Source organism: Zingiber officinale, chromosome 10A, assembly GCF_018446385.1.
Source record: "Zingiber officinale cultivar Zhangliang chromosome 10A, Zo_v1.1, whole genome shotgun sequence".
Taxonomy (NCBI): Eukaryota; Viridiplantae; Streptophyta; class Magnoliopsida; order Zingiberales; family Zingiberaceae; genus Zingiber; species Zingiber officinale.
Genome location: NC_056004.1, coordinates 43,733,576 through 43,747,101, shown reverse-complemented (window position 1 = coordinate 43,747,101; position 13,526 = coordinate 43,733,576). Strand labels below are relative to the sequence as shown.

The 13,526-nt window shown below is 35.8% G+C and overlaps 1 protein-coding gene across 3 annotated transcripts; it reads right to left on the bottom strand.

Annotated features, from left to right (window-relative positions):
- Positions 1–334: 334 nt before the first annotated feature.
- On the bottom strand, positions 335–9,728 carry LOC122026951. 3 transcript variants are annotated; one of them, XM_042585717.1, is made up of 3 exons: positions 7,775–9,728; positions 3,008–5,362; positions 335–2,859 (listed from the first exon to the last, which is right to left on the bottom strand). In XM_042585717.1, the coding sequence occupies exons 2-3, from the start codon at positions 3,881–3,883 to the stop codon at positions 2,824–2,826; spliced, it is 912 nt and encodes a 303-aa protein (XP_042441651.1). In that variant the 5' UTR covers positions 3,884–5,362; positions 7,775–9,728; the 3' UTR covers positions 335–2,823. The 3 variants fall into 3 exon arrangements, with proteins under 3 accessions (XP_042441651.1, XP_042441649.1, XP_042441650.1); XM_042585715.1 differs by having other exon boundaries at positions 335–5,362; XM_042585716.1 differs by having other exon boundaries at positions 335–5,362; positions 7,819–9,728.
- Between the last annotated feature and the right edge of the window lie 3,798 nt (positions 9,729–13,526).

The following is a 13,526-nucleotide window of genomic DNA, read 5'->3' as shown; positions in this document are numbered from 1 at the left end:
AATTCCATACTTCAAATTCTGCATTTCAGAAATTCACAACATCAAATTGACTTCTGAATTCTTCCTTTTATCAGAAATCTGCAGGTTTCTGATTTAATGAATTGGATCCTGATTCACATTCCAGCTTGCAACTCAACCGAACTCACAATTCCTAGAATTCAGCTTGAATCGGCACACATTGGCAGTAATACAAAATTTCCAGGCTTCTTGTTGCTACAGAATTCTCTGCTGCACACTTGTTCCATATAAATCCCAAAATTTCAGAGATTCCAAATTCATATTCAGCAAGAAATTAAAGGCTTACAGCACAGATTTATATAAATCTGTCTATTCCTTTTATATAAGACATAGAAACACAAGGACACCATTTGTAACTGAAATTCAAGAGCTTCAATTGAGTTCATAATTATTTTGAAGTTCTTCCACAGATTTTTGATACTATCCTGATATAAATTCACATTTCATCCTTTACTATTCCAGCTCCCTTGTTTCTGCCTTCAGAATTGAATTCTGTTACTTGCTTACTGCTTTTTCCTTCTGCAAGCAAATTCATAAAATGTTTCTGTTTCTGTAATTGGAATCCAGACCCTAACATCTGTTGCTACAGATTTTGTATTCCCTGTAGTTTCAGTATCACAGCTCCTTTTAAGAATCCCTACACTATTTCATAATCATTCTTCTTACTTTTGTCAGTAATTAAATGCTTCACTTCAGTTCTTCAATAATCAAAGGCTACACAAAATGAATCCTTATTCAAGCTGTTCTCATTTGGATTCAGAATTGCAGAATTCAGTAAGTCAAATCTTCAGCAGCAACAAATTACAGCTTCTTAAGCTCTGTTCCAGAAACAGAATATGATTCATATCTAAAATTTTCCACAGTTGGATTGATGTAGAAGTTAGTGAACTCCTCAATTCAGCTTCCTCAAAATCAGGAATTTCAGAATCTCACAAACAGATTTAAAATTTCCATACAGGCTTTAGAATCTAATTCAAAATACTGTAGGTTCTAAATTTTGTTTCTCAGCAATATGCATTACTGATCCAGACTTCTGCTTTCCCAATTCCAGCAGCTTAACAATTCCAAAGCTGTCCATTAGGTTTTTTTTTTTTTAAAAAAAAACATGAAAAGGCATAACATCTATTTCTGATTACACAAGAGATTCACTTGATCTTTTGCTGATTTGGCCACTTGCAACAAAAGATTGACACACAATTGATACATCAAATTCAGATTATTCTCTATAGATTAAACACATTTGTGGTAACCCACAACTAATCATTTCTTCCCTTCCTTCATGAAAATTGGCAGTCAATAAAATTGGTTAGTTGTTCAGAAAATTTCCAAGGGAATTTGGTACGCAAAAGGCTGAAACTGAAACTTCAATTCCAGATATGATCTTTGCTGTAAATGATTTGTGGTTTCTGCAGAAATTCAAACTCATTCCATCTATGACTTCATGAAGATTAGAATGAGTGACCTTTTTTTCCTCACCTCTTCCTTCACTCTTCTTTTTCATCTATTTTATTCTCTGTTTTTAAAAAAAAAAAAACATTACATTCTCTGATTTCAGCACTGAAATGAGTCTACAGAGAAATTCCAGACTCTTCATCCATCTTAGTTACATGCTCAACTCATGATCAGATGTTGAAAAGGTTGGAACATCAAATAGTAGTGGAAAATCAAGTGCTCCACTTAGAATCTTACTGTTCAGAAGTTTATAATCAAACTTGGCACACAACAAGTAGAGATTGATACCTCAAGTGTAGAGCTCTTTACCAATTCCACAAAACTGCAGATTCTATCTTCAACTAGTTTTCGACAACATCCAAAGAAAACCACAAATATTCATTACTCATCAACCAACTCAAAAGCAAATTCATTTCCTACCTCAAAGACTGCTCAACATCATTAAATTTCCAACAATACAACCCTTGAATTAATTTCACCAACAAGATCAAAAACAAAGAAAATGAACCAATCTTCATGAACAATTGCACAATCTCCAATATTTCCAAAAATTTATAACATCTCTCCCCCACACTTACATCTTTGTCCATCTTAGTAATCTAACTCATCAAGAATATTATCCACACTCTCAATAAAAGAATGACAAGCAAAGATGATCAAAGGTTAAAATGCTAGATGAAAACGTTTTAAGAAAATTGTGGGAAAATAAAATGAAGATTATGAGGAAATAAGAATGAAAAATATCCTTCATTTCCATGCATACATATGCTATTGTGATTTTGATAAGAAGCAAAGCAAGTTCTAGAGTTCAATTGCTATGAGTGCATGTCACACAAAGAAAATAATAGAGTGTAGGCTTAAAGTGGTCCTCTCTAGGTATTTTATTGCAATCTACTCAATTAAGCAAGTTGGAATCCACCACCACACTAACCAATATCATGTAAGTAAAGTATTCAATCATGTCCATTGACCTAAAAATTGATGGTCAAACTTAAAAAACTTTTACCATCTTAAAAGTATTACTAGAACAATTTCATGGAGAATTTTATTCAAAATAAAATGCTATGTACTAAAAAAAATACAAAATATAGAAGCAAAATACAACTGTAAAGTATGAAACTAATGAAAAATATAAAGCAAAAAGAAAATCACGGAACAAACTCCCCTTTATTCCGGGCGGTTGCAAACGATTTAGAAGTAGGATCCATGCCGGTAATGAAATGATCTTTCCTGGTGGTTGGAGTCGGTTAAGAAGTAAAATCCAAGTTGGGAGTGGAATAATTGTAGTTGCAGTCAAGTCCACTTCATCCAACATTTTTCCTTTGAAAATTCCTCCTGGAGGTCGGAGGCGGTTTAGATGGAGCAACAATTTTGGAAGCCTACGGCGACCTATAAAGCCAAAGAAAAACAACACCTCTTGCAAGCATGAGAAAATATTAGTTTCTACATTACATGGTTCAAGAATTGTATCACATCCAACAAAATCAATTAATGGTACCTTTATAAAATCTTCTAATGAATTACAAGAAATACTAACCTTATCATGTTGGAAGGTACCTGGAGGTTCTAAAATGGTGACTGTGACCTCCTCATCATCAAGTAGTAGCTCAGGCTTTAGCTCAGGTGGTGTATCTAAGGAAAGTGATTCTTGGGGCTCTGCTTCCACAGCATAAGTCCCTACACTCTCATCATCAACATCTGGTTCAGGTGATTCTTGGGGTATTGCTTCCATTGTGCAATCCCCTACACATACATCATCATCCACATCAGTACCTGCATCATCAACAACATCTACAACAACAATATCAGTAGAATTAGAATTCCTTACAACTACAGAATCATAATAAGAAATATTAGAAGAGTCTTGTGGAGTATTGGAAACAATATCAGGTCTATCCAAAACACTACAATCCCTCTTCTCACTGAAGCATGGTGCTTGTTGCTGGCTAATGGATGATGCAAATTGGTCTACTTGTATCTGAAAGTTTTGTATCTCTGCAAATTGTTGCTTTTGATACTCTATCATTTGCTGGATAATCTCTTTAAGGTCCTGTGTTGAATTAGGAGAAGGAGCTTCATCTTGAAATGTTCCCCATGGAGTTGGATCACTCTGATGGATTGGATGTGGCCAAGTAGGTGAGTAATCTCCCTGAAATCCCTGTGGACTCTGATATGCTGGATATGGCTCAGCGAATTGTCCTTGTGTATCCTCATACTTGAAATGTGATTGATCCACCCAATTAGAATTATATGAATTTGGAAATAACCCATACCTATTTGGCTGCTCTATGGGTGGATAATATTGAGGTCCAGATTGATAGTACTGAGTCTGAGGATGATAATACTGAGGTTGATTAGGCTGATAATACCGACTCTCCATCTCACCTCCAAAATGATGATAATATGGATCCATGGTCAAAGAAATTTCCTGCTCTTATACTGAAACACTAGCAAATAAAATCAGGAGACACAGGAACATATAAGATCAAACACATGGATATATGAACATGAAAGCAATTGAAACAATTTTTTTTCAAATTTTTATGTAAAAAGAAAAAGAAGCAATCCTAAGGTATCAAACACCGCTACATTCCCCGGCAACGACGCCAATTTTGATAAACCCTAATTTTGTCGTGAAATGGGTATCAAAAGAATTAAGTGACCGAATTCATTCTACACTAATGTAGCATAGAGATGACTCGGGTCGTCTCCCAACGAATGTAACGATGATAATATTTTAGGATTGATTTATTGAATATGGGGTTTGGGTTTTTAAACTATAAATGCTAAAAGACAAGTAGTAAAAGATAGCCTATCTAAACTACTGATGGAATGAATTGAAGAAGAGCAAAGCAATTAAGGAAACTTGAGTACTTAATTGAAACCAATCTGACCTACTCGCATTCTAAACAAACAACAAACAAGAACAACAATCAAACACAAACAAGATCAAAGCATGAAGTAAGCAAAGTCACAAATGGAAAACATGAATCAAGGTCATGTAACAGAATCAAACTGAACTCCTTTCACAACTAAACTAATGAAACTAACTAATACATCTCAAGTTAAACAGTGCTAACAAAATGGAAACTAAGCAAGAACAAGACAAGAACAAATTGAATTATGGAAATCAGATGCATAAGGGATCAAACCAACCATTCATCACATGGAAGGAGATCTACTCAGATTGTATTGGATGAAGATGTCCGGAGCATACAAGTGATGAATAACCGATCAAACCAGATGAAACGCAGCTGAAACTAGAAATCGATGCAGAAATCAAAGGAGTCAGAAGCAAACACTTCTGATGATTCAAATGGGTGCGGAGCTCCAAGGAAAAGGATCACCGGCTTAAAGATCAGGAAACCAGATCGAATCTGGTCGCTTCTCAACTTCTTCTTCACACGAGAATCGCGGCAGAAATAGAAATCAGATGGGGGAAATGACGTCGCCGACTTGAAGATGGGTGATGACCGGAGGAAGGGAAACGCCCTTGACCTCAGCAGCTTGTCGGCGGTGGAATGGATCGAGGAAGAAGATCGTCGGAGGCGCTCTCTGTGTCTTGACGTGAACTGTAGCCAATTGACGAAAACACTGTAGCTTCTCATCCCTTTAAATCTAATCTCAGTTCTGTGATGGACGGCTGTGATTATTCTGCCTCTGATCCAACGGTGAATCTTAATCTAAATTTGATCCAAAGGTTCAAATCTTCATCAAGGGACCTGATCTATTCTCTCCTAGCTCGGATGAACTAGATCTTCAATGGATGGTTCAGATCTCTCTTGATCTTGAATGAATGGTTTATGTAGCTTCAAAGCTCGATCTTCCCATTCAAGCTCAGATTTGAGTTCAATCTGGTTTGATCAACCTCGGATCCATGATCCCTTGATGCCTACAAAGAATATAACCAAATATTAGCATCAAATACCACAAATATGATATAATTTGCAATTAGGTCCATAAATGGCTCTAACTCATGAAACATGATGTAAACATGACTTTAACATATGAGAAGATTAAAATGTATGCCTATATGGATCAAAATATCATGATAAAATGATAGCTATCAGGCACCTCTACCTTCTCTTTTATATTTCTTGGTCTTGGCAAATAAGGAAAGTTTTAAACATAATTAAAACTTCCTTATTTTCTTTACAAATGACTAATATGAAAATTTTAATTAAAATTTACTCTTAATCCATCTTATGGCCAGCCCCTACAAGTCCTCCAAACAAGGAAAGTTTTAAATAAAAAATTAAAACTTCCTTAATTTATTTCCGAAAATTTTTAAAATAAAAATTTCTCTTTTAAAAATTTTCTTCATTGTTGGTTATAAAAGGAAACTTTTATAAATTAAAATCTCTCTATTAAAATATGTGGATGATTACAAAAAGAAAAATTTTCTCCAAAATTAAAATCTTCTTTTTCACTACAAATAAGGAAAGATATAAAACCTTTCTTTTAAATTTTTGTAGAAACTATAAAAGGAAAATTTTAATTTTAAAACTCTCTTTTAAATCACGGCTTTCACATAAAGAAAGATTTTAAAATTAAAATGTCTTTTATTTTTATTATGGTCGTCCACCTACTTAGGCTCCAAGCTAGGGTCGGCCACCACTTGAACCCATCTCTCCTTGGTTTGGCCGACCCTAGCTTGTGCTCCAAGCTAGGCTTGGCCGACCACCTTAAGGTGGGTAAGAATTTAGGTTTAGGTGAATATAAGACTTTATAAATAAGATGCTACGACAGGGACCGAGAGGAGGAATTGGTTTTAGTCTCTTGATGAACTTGAGCTTCCCGTGTTCGCCCTGAACACTCAACTCGAGTTCATCAATAATAACTCATACCACTAAAGAGTTATTATTGAACTACCGCATCAATCACATATTATTATATAGGCTCCTTCTTATCATGAGTGTGTTAATCTCCCTGTGTTTAAGATATCGAATGTCCACTAATTAAATGAATTACTGACAACTCAGTTAATTAATATCTAGCTCCAAGAGTAGTATCACTCAACCTAATCGTAATGTCAGACTAAGTCCATCTGCAGGGTTTACATGACAATCCTTATGAGCTCCTCTTAGGGACATCATCAACCTAAATTCCTAGGACATAATTTCCTTCTATAATCAACAACACACACTATAAATAATAGTATTTCCCAACTTATCAGGCCTCTTGATTTATCAAACTAAATTTCACTCACTGATAAATTAAAGAAATAAATATTAAATATATGTGCTTGTTATTATATCAGGATTAAGAACACACACTTCCATAATAACAAAGGTCTTGTTCTTTTATGCTGTTAGTATAAAAAGAAACTATCTTAAATTGTTCTGCTCAATATACTCAGAGTGTACTAGTATAATTTTATAGTCAAGATAAACTAATACCAAATTATACTATGACTTATTTCAATGATTTGTTTCTATCCATCTTAGTCGTGAGCAACTTTTTATAATTTATAAGGAACTGATAACATGATCTTCTATGTGTGTCACCACACACCATGTTATTTATAATATAAATTAATTGAACAACTACACTTAGCAAATAAATGTAGACATTTGACCAATGTGATTTTTTATTACAAAATAAATGTTTACAAAAAGCTAGGTTTTTAGTATACACTCTAACATTCTAGAGATCGAATCCATCCTTCTGCAGCAATCGGATATGTGGTGTCTTTAAACTCTGTCGGTCCAAGCTCCCGAAATTGCTTGTAGACCGGGTGCGCGCTGGATGTAGGATGTGTAGGTGCGTTCTCCTGTTCCCTAGCCTGCAACAGTTGTTGAATCTGCTCCCCATGAATATGGTTCTGCTCATACAGAAGTGCAGTAAGACCCGTTAGGCACTGGTTGTTCTGACCATATATTTCACCATTGTTCCTCCGACCAACCATAACCTGTATATTTCCAATATATCCTCATTTGTGTCTCATAAATACATATCAGTATATCAATCATAACATGACTAAGTTACGACATTAATTGAAGAACTATATAAAAAAAAATGTAGATCTTATAAACTTGTTGGCTAAAGTAGTCGAGTTCCTGACGAGATGGCTCGACCATACTGTCCCTTAGGACTGTGCTCTGATACCAACTGAAACGATCTCAAATTATCCCTTAAGTTTTTTTTACTACTCTCACATCAACTTCTATGAGAATAACCATGGTACAATCCAATCCAAGAAGCTATCTTAATTCATGAAAACGGCTGCGTCAAACCAGAGTTTAATGAATAAGAACAATAGTCCCAAACATCCCTCTTATGAAAAATAAAGAAAAACTCTCACGATGAAACCAGTATGCTCTGCATTCCTAGGCAATTGGACAATACCATGCGTTCATCCCGCCTCCTCGCCTACTCCATCCGAGGGCCTTCCGTTATATCCTGAGAATCATCCTCACCTATAATGTAGACATCGTGAGTCTACGACCCAGCAAGTACACTCCAGTATGATTAAAAGGACATCCATAAGGTAGCAGGAATAACAACTAGAAAAAAATAATATAACCCAATTACGGTATAACACAGAAGGATAAAACATGCATAGGTGATCCTACGTAGCTAATATGGTGAATATGTCACATATCCGGTAACCACAATTAGAGTCAGTCTAACAGTCCCATAACCCTTGAGGTACCTCCTAGAGAACATGTAGTCATATAGCCGAAGCTAACAATAAATTACAGTATCAGTCATAATTTACAGTTTCAGTCATGTTTGGAAGAGCCCTCCCCGGAGTTCATCCCGGGTCACCCAACCCGTACTGTCACCACATATGCTCATACCCATCTAATTAGCTATATAAGAAAACATATCCTACCCATAACTTACTGCACTGTTCAAAATAAATAGAGCTATGAACTAGAGGAAAACTACAGTAGAACAACTACTCAGGTAAATAATCAAAATTTCCATTAATATATAGGTAATTAACTTAACATTCTAGTCCGATCATCATTCATCAATTCCATTCTGTAGAAATTGCATGGCTATTCCAAGAACAAAACCCATTCGATCTTAAATCCCATCATATCACGAAAGAACATAACTTCATTGTGAGGATCTTGAAACCTTCTAAATCAAAATCGGACAATCCAACCAACATGCAGGAAACAACGCCACATCAGAACTGAATTGAATCTCCCTAGCTGACAACAATCTCAACAACGCAAAGAACCATTGAAATCAAATCTAAATCACCAACTTCCATTCCAAGACCCTAAAGCATCATGAAGGAAATGAATTTTCTCGAAACCAACCAAAATTCCAAAACTATCAATAAATCCGAAAACCATACGAGAAGAAATGTCACTAACTTCTAACCATGAATCCTAATGGCCAAGGGATTCTGTAGAGCAACATGAAGAAGAACATCTTCAAGAACCCCTAAAATCCCTAAACCACGAGGAACATAAATGAAGCAAACATCACTAAACGGAGAGCATCAATGTTCTAAGTCCAATTCCTGTGACAATATGTTCAGGAAATCTGGAAGCAACAAAACGACCAAGCACATCATCAATCAAGGCGTAGAACTCCAACAGCATTCCGTTCACGGACAAACTGAGCTGTAAAATGAAGCAACATCACACTTACATCTCCACAAATCTCGTTCCGAAACTCAATTCAACAAGAAGAAACCGAGCAACTTTGCATGATGGTACCGAGTTAGAATACATCTCAGTCAAGCATTTAAACAAACAAATGTCATACAGAAAACTCAGAAGCATCGACAACACGGAGGAAAACGAATCTGACTCATCCGCAGCTAATCGAGCTCCACCAGAATCACAATAAGAACACTCGAAAGGAAATTGAGCCCCCATCAAAATAGAATGCATAGGTAAAAGCCAGAAATAATGTGAACCAAACAAGAACATTAACGAAACCTCAATCCGAATCAAAACTCTACAAAATAGAAACCAATTGCAAACCAACCCACCATTCCAACCACATAAATGAACATTCCAAGTTCCTACCCCCTTACCTCACAGATCTCGTACAATCAAAAGGGAATGAACTTGCCTTTCTTGTGCTCGCACCGAAAGTCCCACGCCCAATCACCGGTGAACTTCACCTACTCCTGACGTCATCTGTGTTGGATGCATGGTGCGTCGCTCAGCTGGAGCTTAGAGCTCGGTGGAACGCTCCGTCGCGGCTGCTGGATCCGAACGAGGAAGTGAGAATGGCGATCGGGAGGGTATGCATCGTTTTAGGGCTATAGTGAACAGTAGGGTAAGGTTTCTTCTTTTATACATAAGTTATCTAGCCTAAGGGATTATTAAGATCAGCTAATGCCTTGCTTAATTGGGTACCATTTGCTTGCAATCCCTTATTATGTGTTATTCAAATTCATTTTAAATCTAAAGAATTTGCTAAAATTCGTAGAAAATTTAATAAACAAATTTCTTTACTAACACTCGTAAAATCTTAATTTATTATTCTTATTTTTAACTTAATTCCTTGATTAATGCTTGGGAGATCTTACACTGGATGTCCAACCTTCCTTATTGTTGCCCTTTTCACCCATGATAAGCCACCTACCCAGGTCTTCCTACTGTGATTGCTAGAGAGGAAGGGAGTTTGGGTAAGTGTTAGTTCAAAGGTTGCTGAATTCATTTGGATTATAAGGCTAATTAATGAATTCATTATTTGGAATGTTAGGTTAGCAAGGGAAGGAAGTAGCAGATAGTGGTAGATCATCACTATTGGTTGTAATAGACTTCTAGTGTCACCTTGTTGCCAAATTTCAGGTAAGGCATGTTGTGATTGATTATCATCCTATCGATTCATCATGTTTATAGTTGATACATGAATTAAATGATGGTGTTAAATGGAATCATTAATTGATTGGGGTTGCTTAGTGATTGATTGGTGAGAATTAAGGAATTGATCAGTGGATTAAGGATGAATTTATCATTTAATTAGATTTGGATCATTTGATGGAATTAAACATGGTTACCTAATAGAATTAGAATTGAGTTTTAGGTTTTAGTTGTTGTATATGTAATTAGCTAAATTGTACATCATGTGATTTGTAGGACGTTGATTCGAGATGAGCGTCTCGACGTGGGATTGTCTAACACAATCGACAGATAAAGGCGAGTACTTCTTACCTCGAAATAAAGCCTAGCTTTTGTAAACATTTATTTTGAAATAAAAAATCACATTGGTAAAAAATATCTACATTTATATGTTAAGTGTAATTGTTCAATTAATTTATATTGTAGATGACATGGTGTGTGATGTCACACATAGAGGATCATGTTATCGGTTCTTTATAAATTATAAACAGTAGCTCACGACTAAGATGAATAGGAACAAATCATTGGAATAGTCGTAGTGTAATTTGATATTAGTTTATCTTAACTATAAAATTACAATAGTACACTCAGAGTGTATTGAGCAGGACCATTTAAGGTAAGTTCTTTTTATACTGACTTAATAAAAGAATAAGACCATAGTTATTATGGAAGTGTGTGCTCTTAATCCTAATATAATAACAAGCACATATATTTAGTATTCATTTTTTTAACTTATCAAAGGGTGAGATTTAGTTCGATAAATCAAAAGGCCCGATAAGTTGGGAAATGATATTACTTATAGTGTGTGTTGTTGATTATAGAAGGAAACTGTGTCCTAGTAATCTAGGTTGATAATGTCCCCAAGAGGAGCTCATAAGGATTGTCATGTTAAACCCTGCAGGTGGACTTAGTCCGACACGACAATAAGGTTGAGTAACACTACTCTTGGACTAAGATATTAATTAAAAAGAGTTATCAGTAACTCATTTAATTAGTGGACATTCGACATCTTAAACATAGGGAGACTAACACACTCATAATAAGAAGGAACCCAAAATGTAATTTGGGATTGGTGCAGTAGTTTAATAATAATTCTTTAGTGGTATGAATTATTATTGATGAAATTAAGTTGGGTGTTCGGGGCGAACTCGAGAAGCTTAATTTCATCGGGAGACCAAAATCAATTCCTCCTCTCGGTCCCTATCGTAGCCTCTTGTATATAGAGAATTATACCCACCACATATCCACTTCTTACCCACCCTTAGGTGGCTGGCCAAGCAAGCTTGGAGCCCAAGCTTGGGACGACCAAGCCAAGCTTGGGACGACCATAGCTTGCCCTAATTAAATTAAAAGGATTTTTATTTTAAAATTTTTCTTATATGGATTCTATGGTTTTAAAAGAGAGTTTAAAATTTAAATCATTCCTTTTATATCTTTCTACAAAAGATTAAATGAAAGATTTGATATCTTTCTGTTAGTGAGAGCCCTAGAGCCGATCATGTGATGATTGTTGTATGGATTCGATGTATCATATTCCTATATATATTTATAAAGACATTTCTTTATGGTTATTATACTTGTATTGGTGCCAAATAACTGAGTATAATAGCGTCCTTGAATAGAAGGTTCTTATCTATATCAATTGATTAGTTGAATTGATAATGAGATGATATAGAGAACACTACTCTTAATCATTGCTAGTCAAGTATTAACATTCAGGGACAATGTTAATGCGATGAGACTAGCATGTAGGTCAACTCGATAACTTGATCTCACAAGTCATGGATATTAGATATCAAGTTGACACATGAGTATGCATTGGAGAATGTATACTGAATGACCCGCCATGAGAAAGTATCATGGATCGTTATATGAGTATCATATACTTTCTCATGTGACTATTAGTATGACTATCAGTCCTTAGACTTGAAGTCACCATGATTTCCTACATAAGGAGTTGCATACTTTGACTTCATCAAATGTCACCCGTATATGAGTGGACTATAAAGGCGACTACTGGGTATATAACAAATTATGCGGAGGGATGTGAGTGATATAGATGGGATCTATCCCTCCTATATGACGGGAGTGATATCATGATTCTTGATAGAGTGAGACCACTAAGTGCATGACCATGCCCAAATAAGTCAATATGAGATATTGAACTCATTTGATTAGAGTGAGTCTACTTGGAGTTAAAGATATAGATTGATCAGAGGATGACACGGTCTATGCCTTAATTGATCAATTTAGATGTCAAGGATAGAAGAACATTGTCACATATTGTGAGAGTCACAATTAGTAGTCACAATGGTGATGTTGGATCTCAACATTCTTGTAACTTGGGTAGTAATGATGTGTTGCTAAATACCGCTCATTGCTTATGATTCTAAATGGGTTTAAGAGCATTGCCAATGTTACAAGAACCTATAGGGTCACACACAAAGGGCAGTTAGATGGAGATTAGGTTCATATGATGGACCAAGAGGATTAGGTTCATGTGATAAACCAAATTGGTTTAAGAGTAATCCAGATTAGACTAATTGAGTTGGACTCAATTTGATTCATGTGTCGAATGAGTCTAATTTAGACTATGATTCATTGAATTAATTTAAACCAATGAATAGAGATTCATTAAATTAAATTGATTTGAATCAAAGGTTAGATTTGATCAACCATGGGAGATAAGAGGTCAAGTTTGACTTGACTTGAGAGGGAAGATGAAGGGTCAAGTTGGACTTGACTAAATGCCACCTCATTGTGACTTGGCATGGGCCGACCAATAATGATGTTCCACATCATCAAGACTACATCATTGTTTGCCACCTCATGAGGAAGACCAAGAGCCATGACTCTTGGTATTACATGGAGATATAAGAGCTCTAATAAGTGGCTGGCCACATTGAATCAAGGTAATTCAAGGCTTCTTCCTCTTCCTCTCTTCTTCTTCTCTCCTTCTCCTCCATTTCCGAGACCTCTCAAGAGTGCTAGCACACTCTAAGTGGTTTTCTTCACCTTTTGTCCGTGTGGATACGTGTAGAGGAGTGTACACTTGACACTCTACGAGATCCGACAACCATTTGGACGAGCGGGATAAGCGAAGGGCATCGCTACAAGGGTAATACTTCTTTTCATGTAGATCTAAGGTAAATCTAGTGTAGACAAACATGTACATGAATATTTTTATTTATCTTCGCATGGATCCGTGGCTAGTTTCGAGGTTTCCGCAACGTA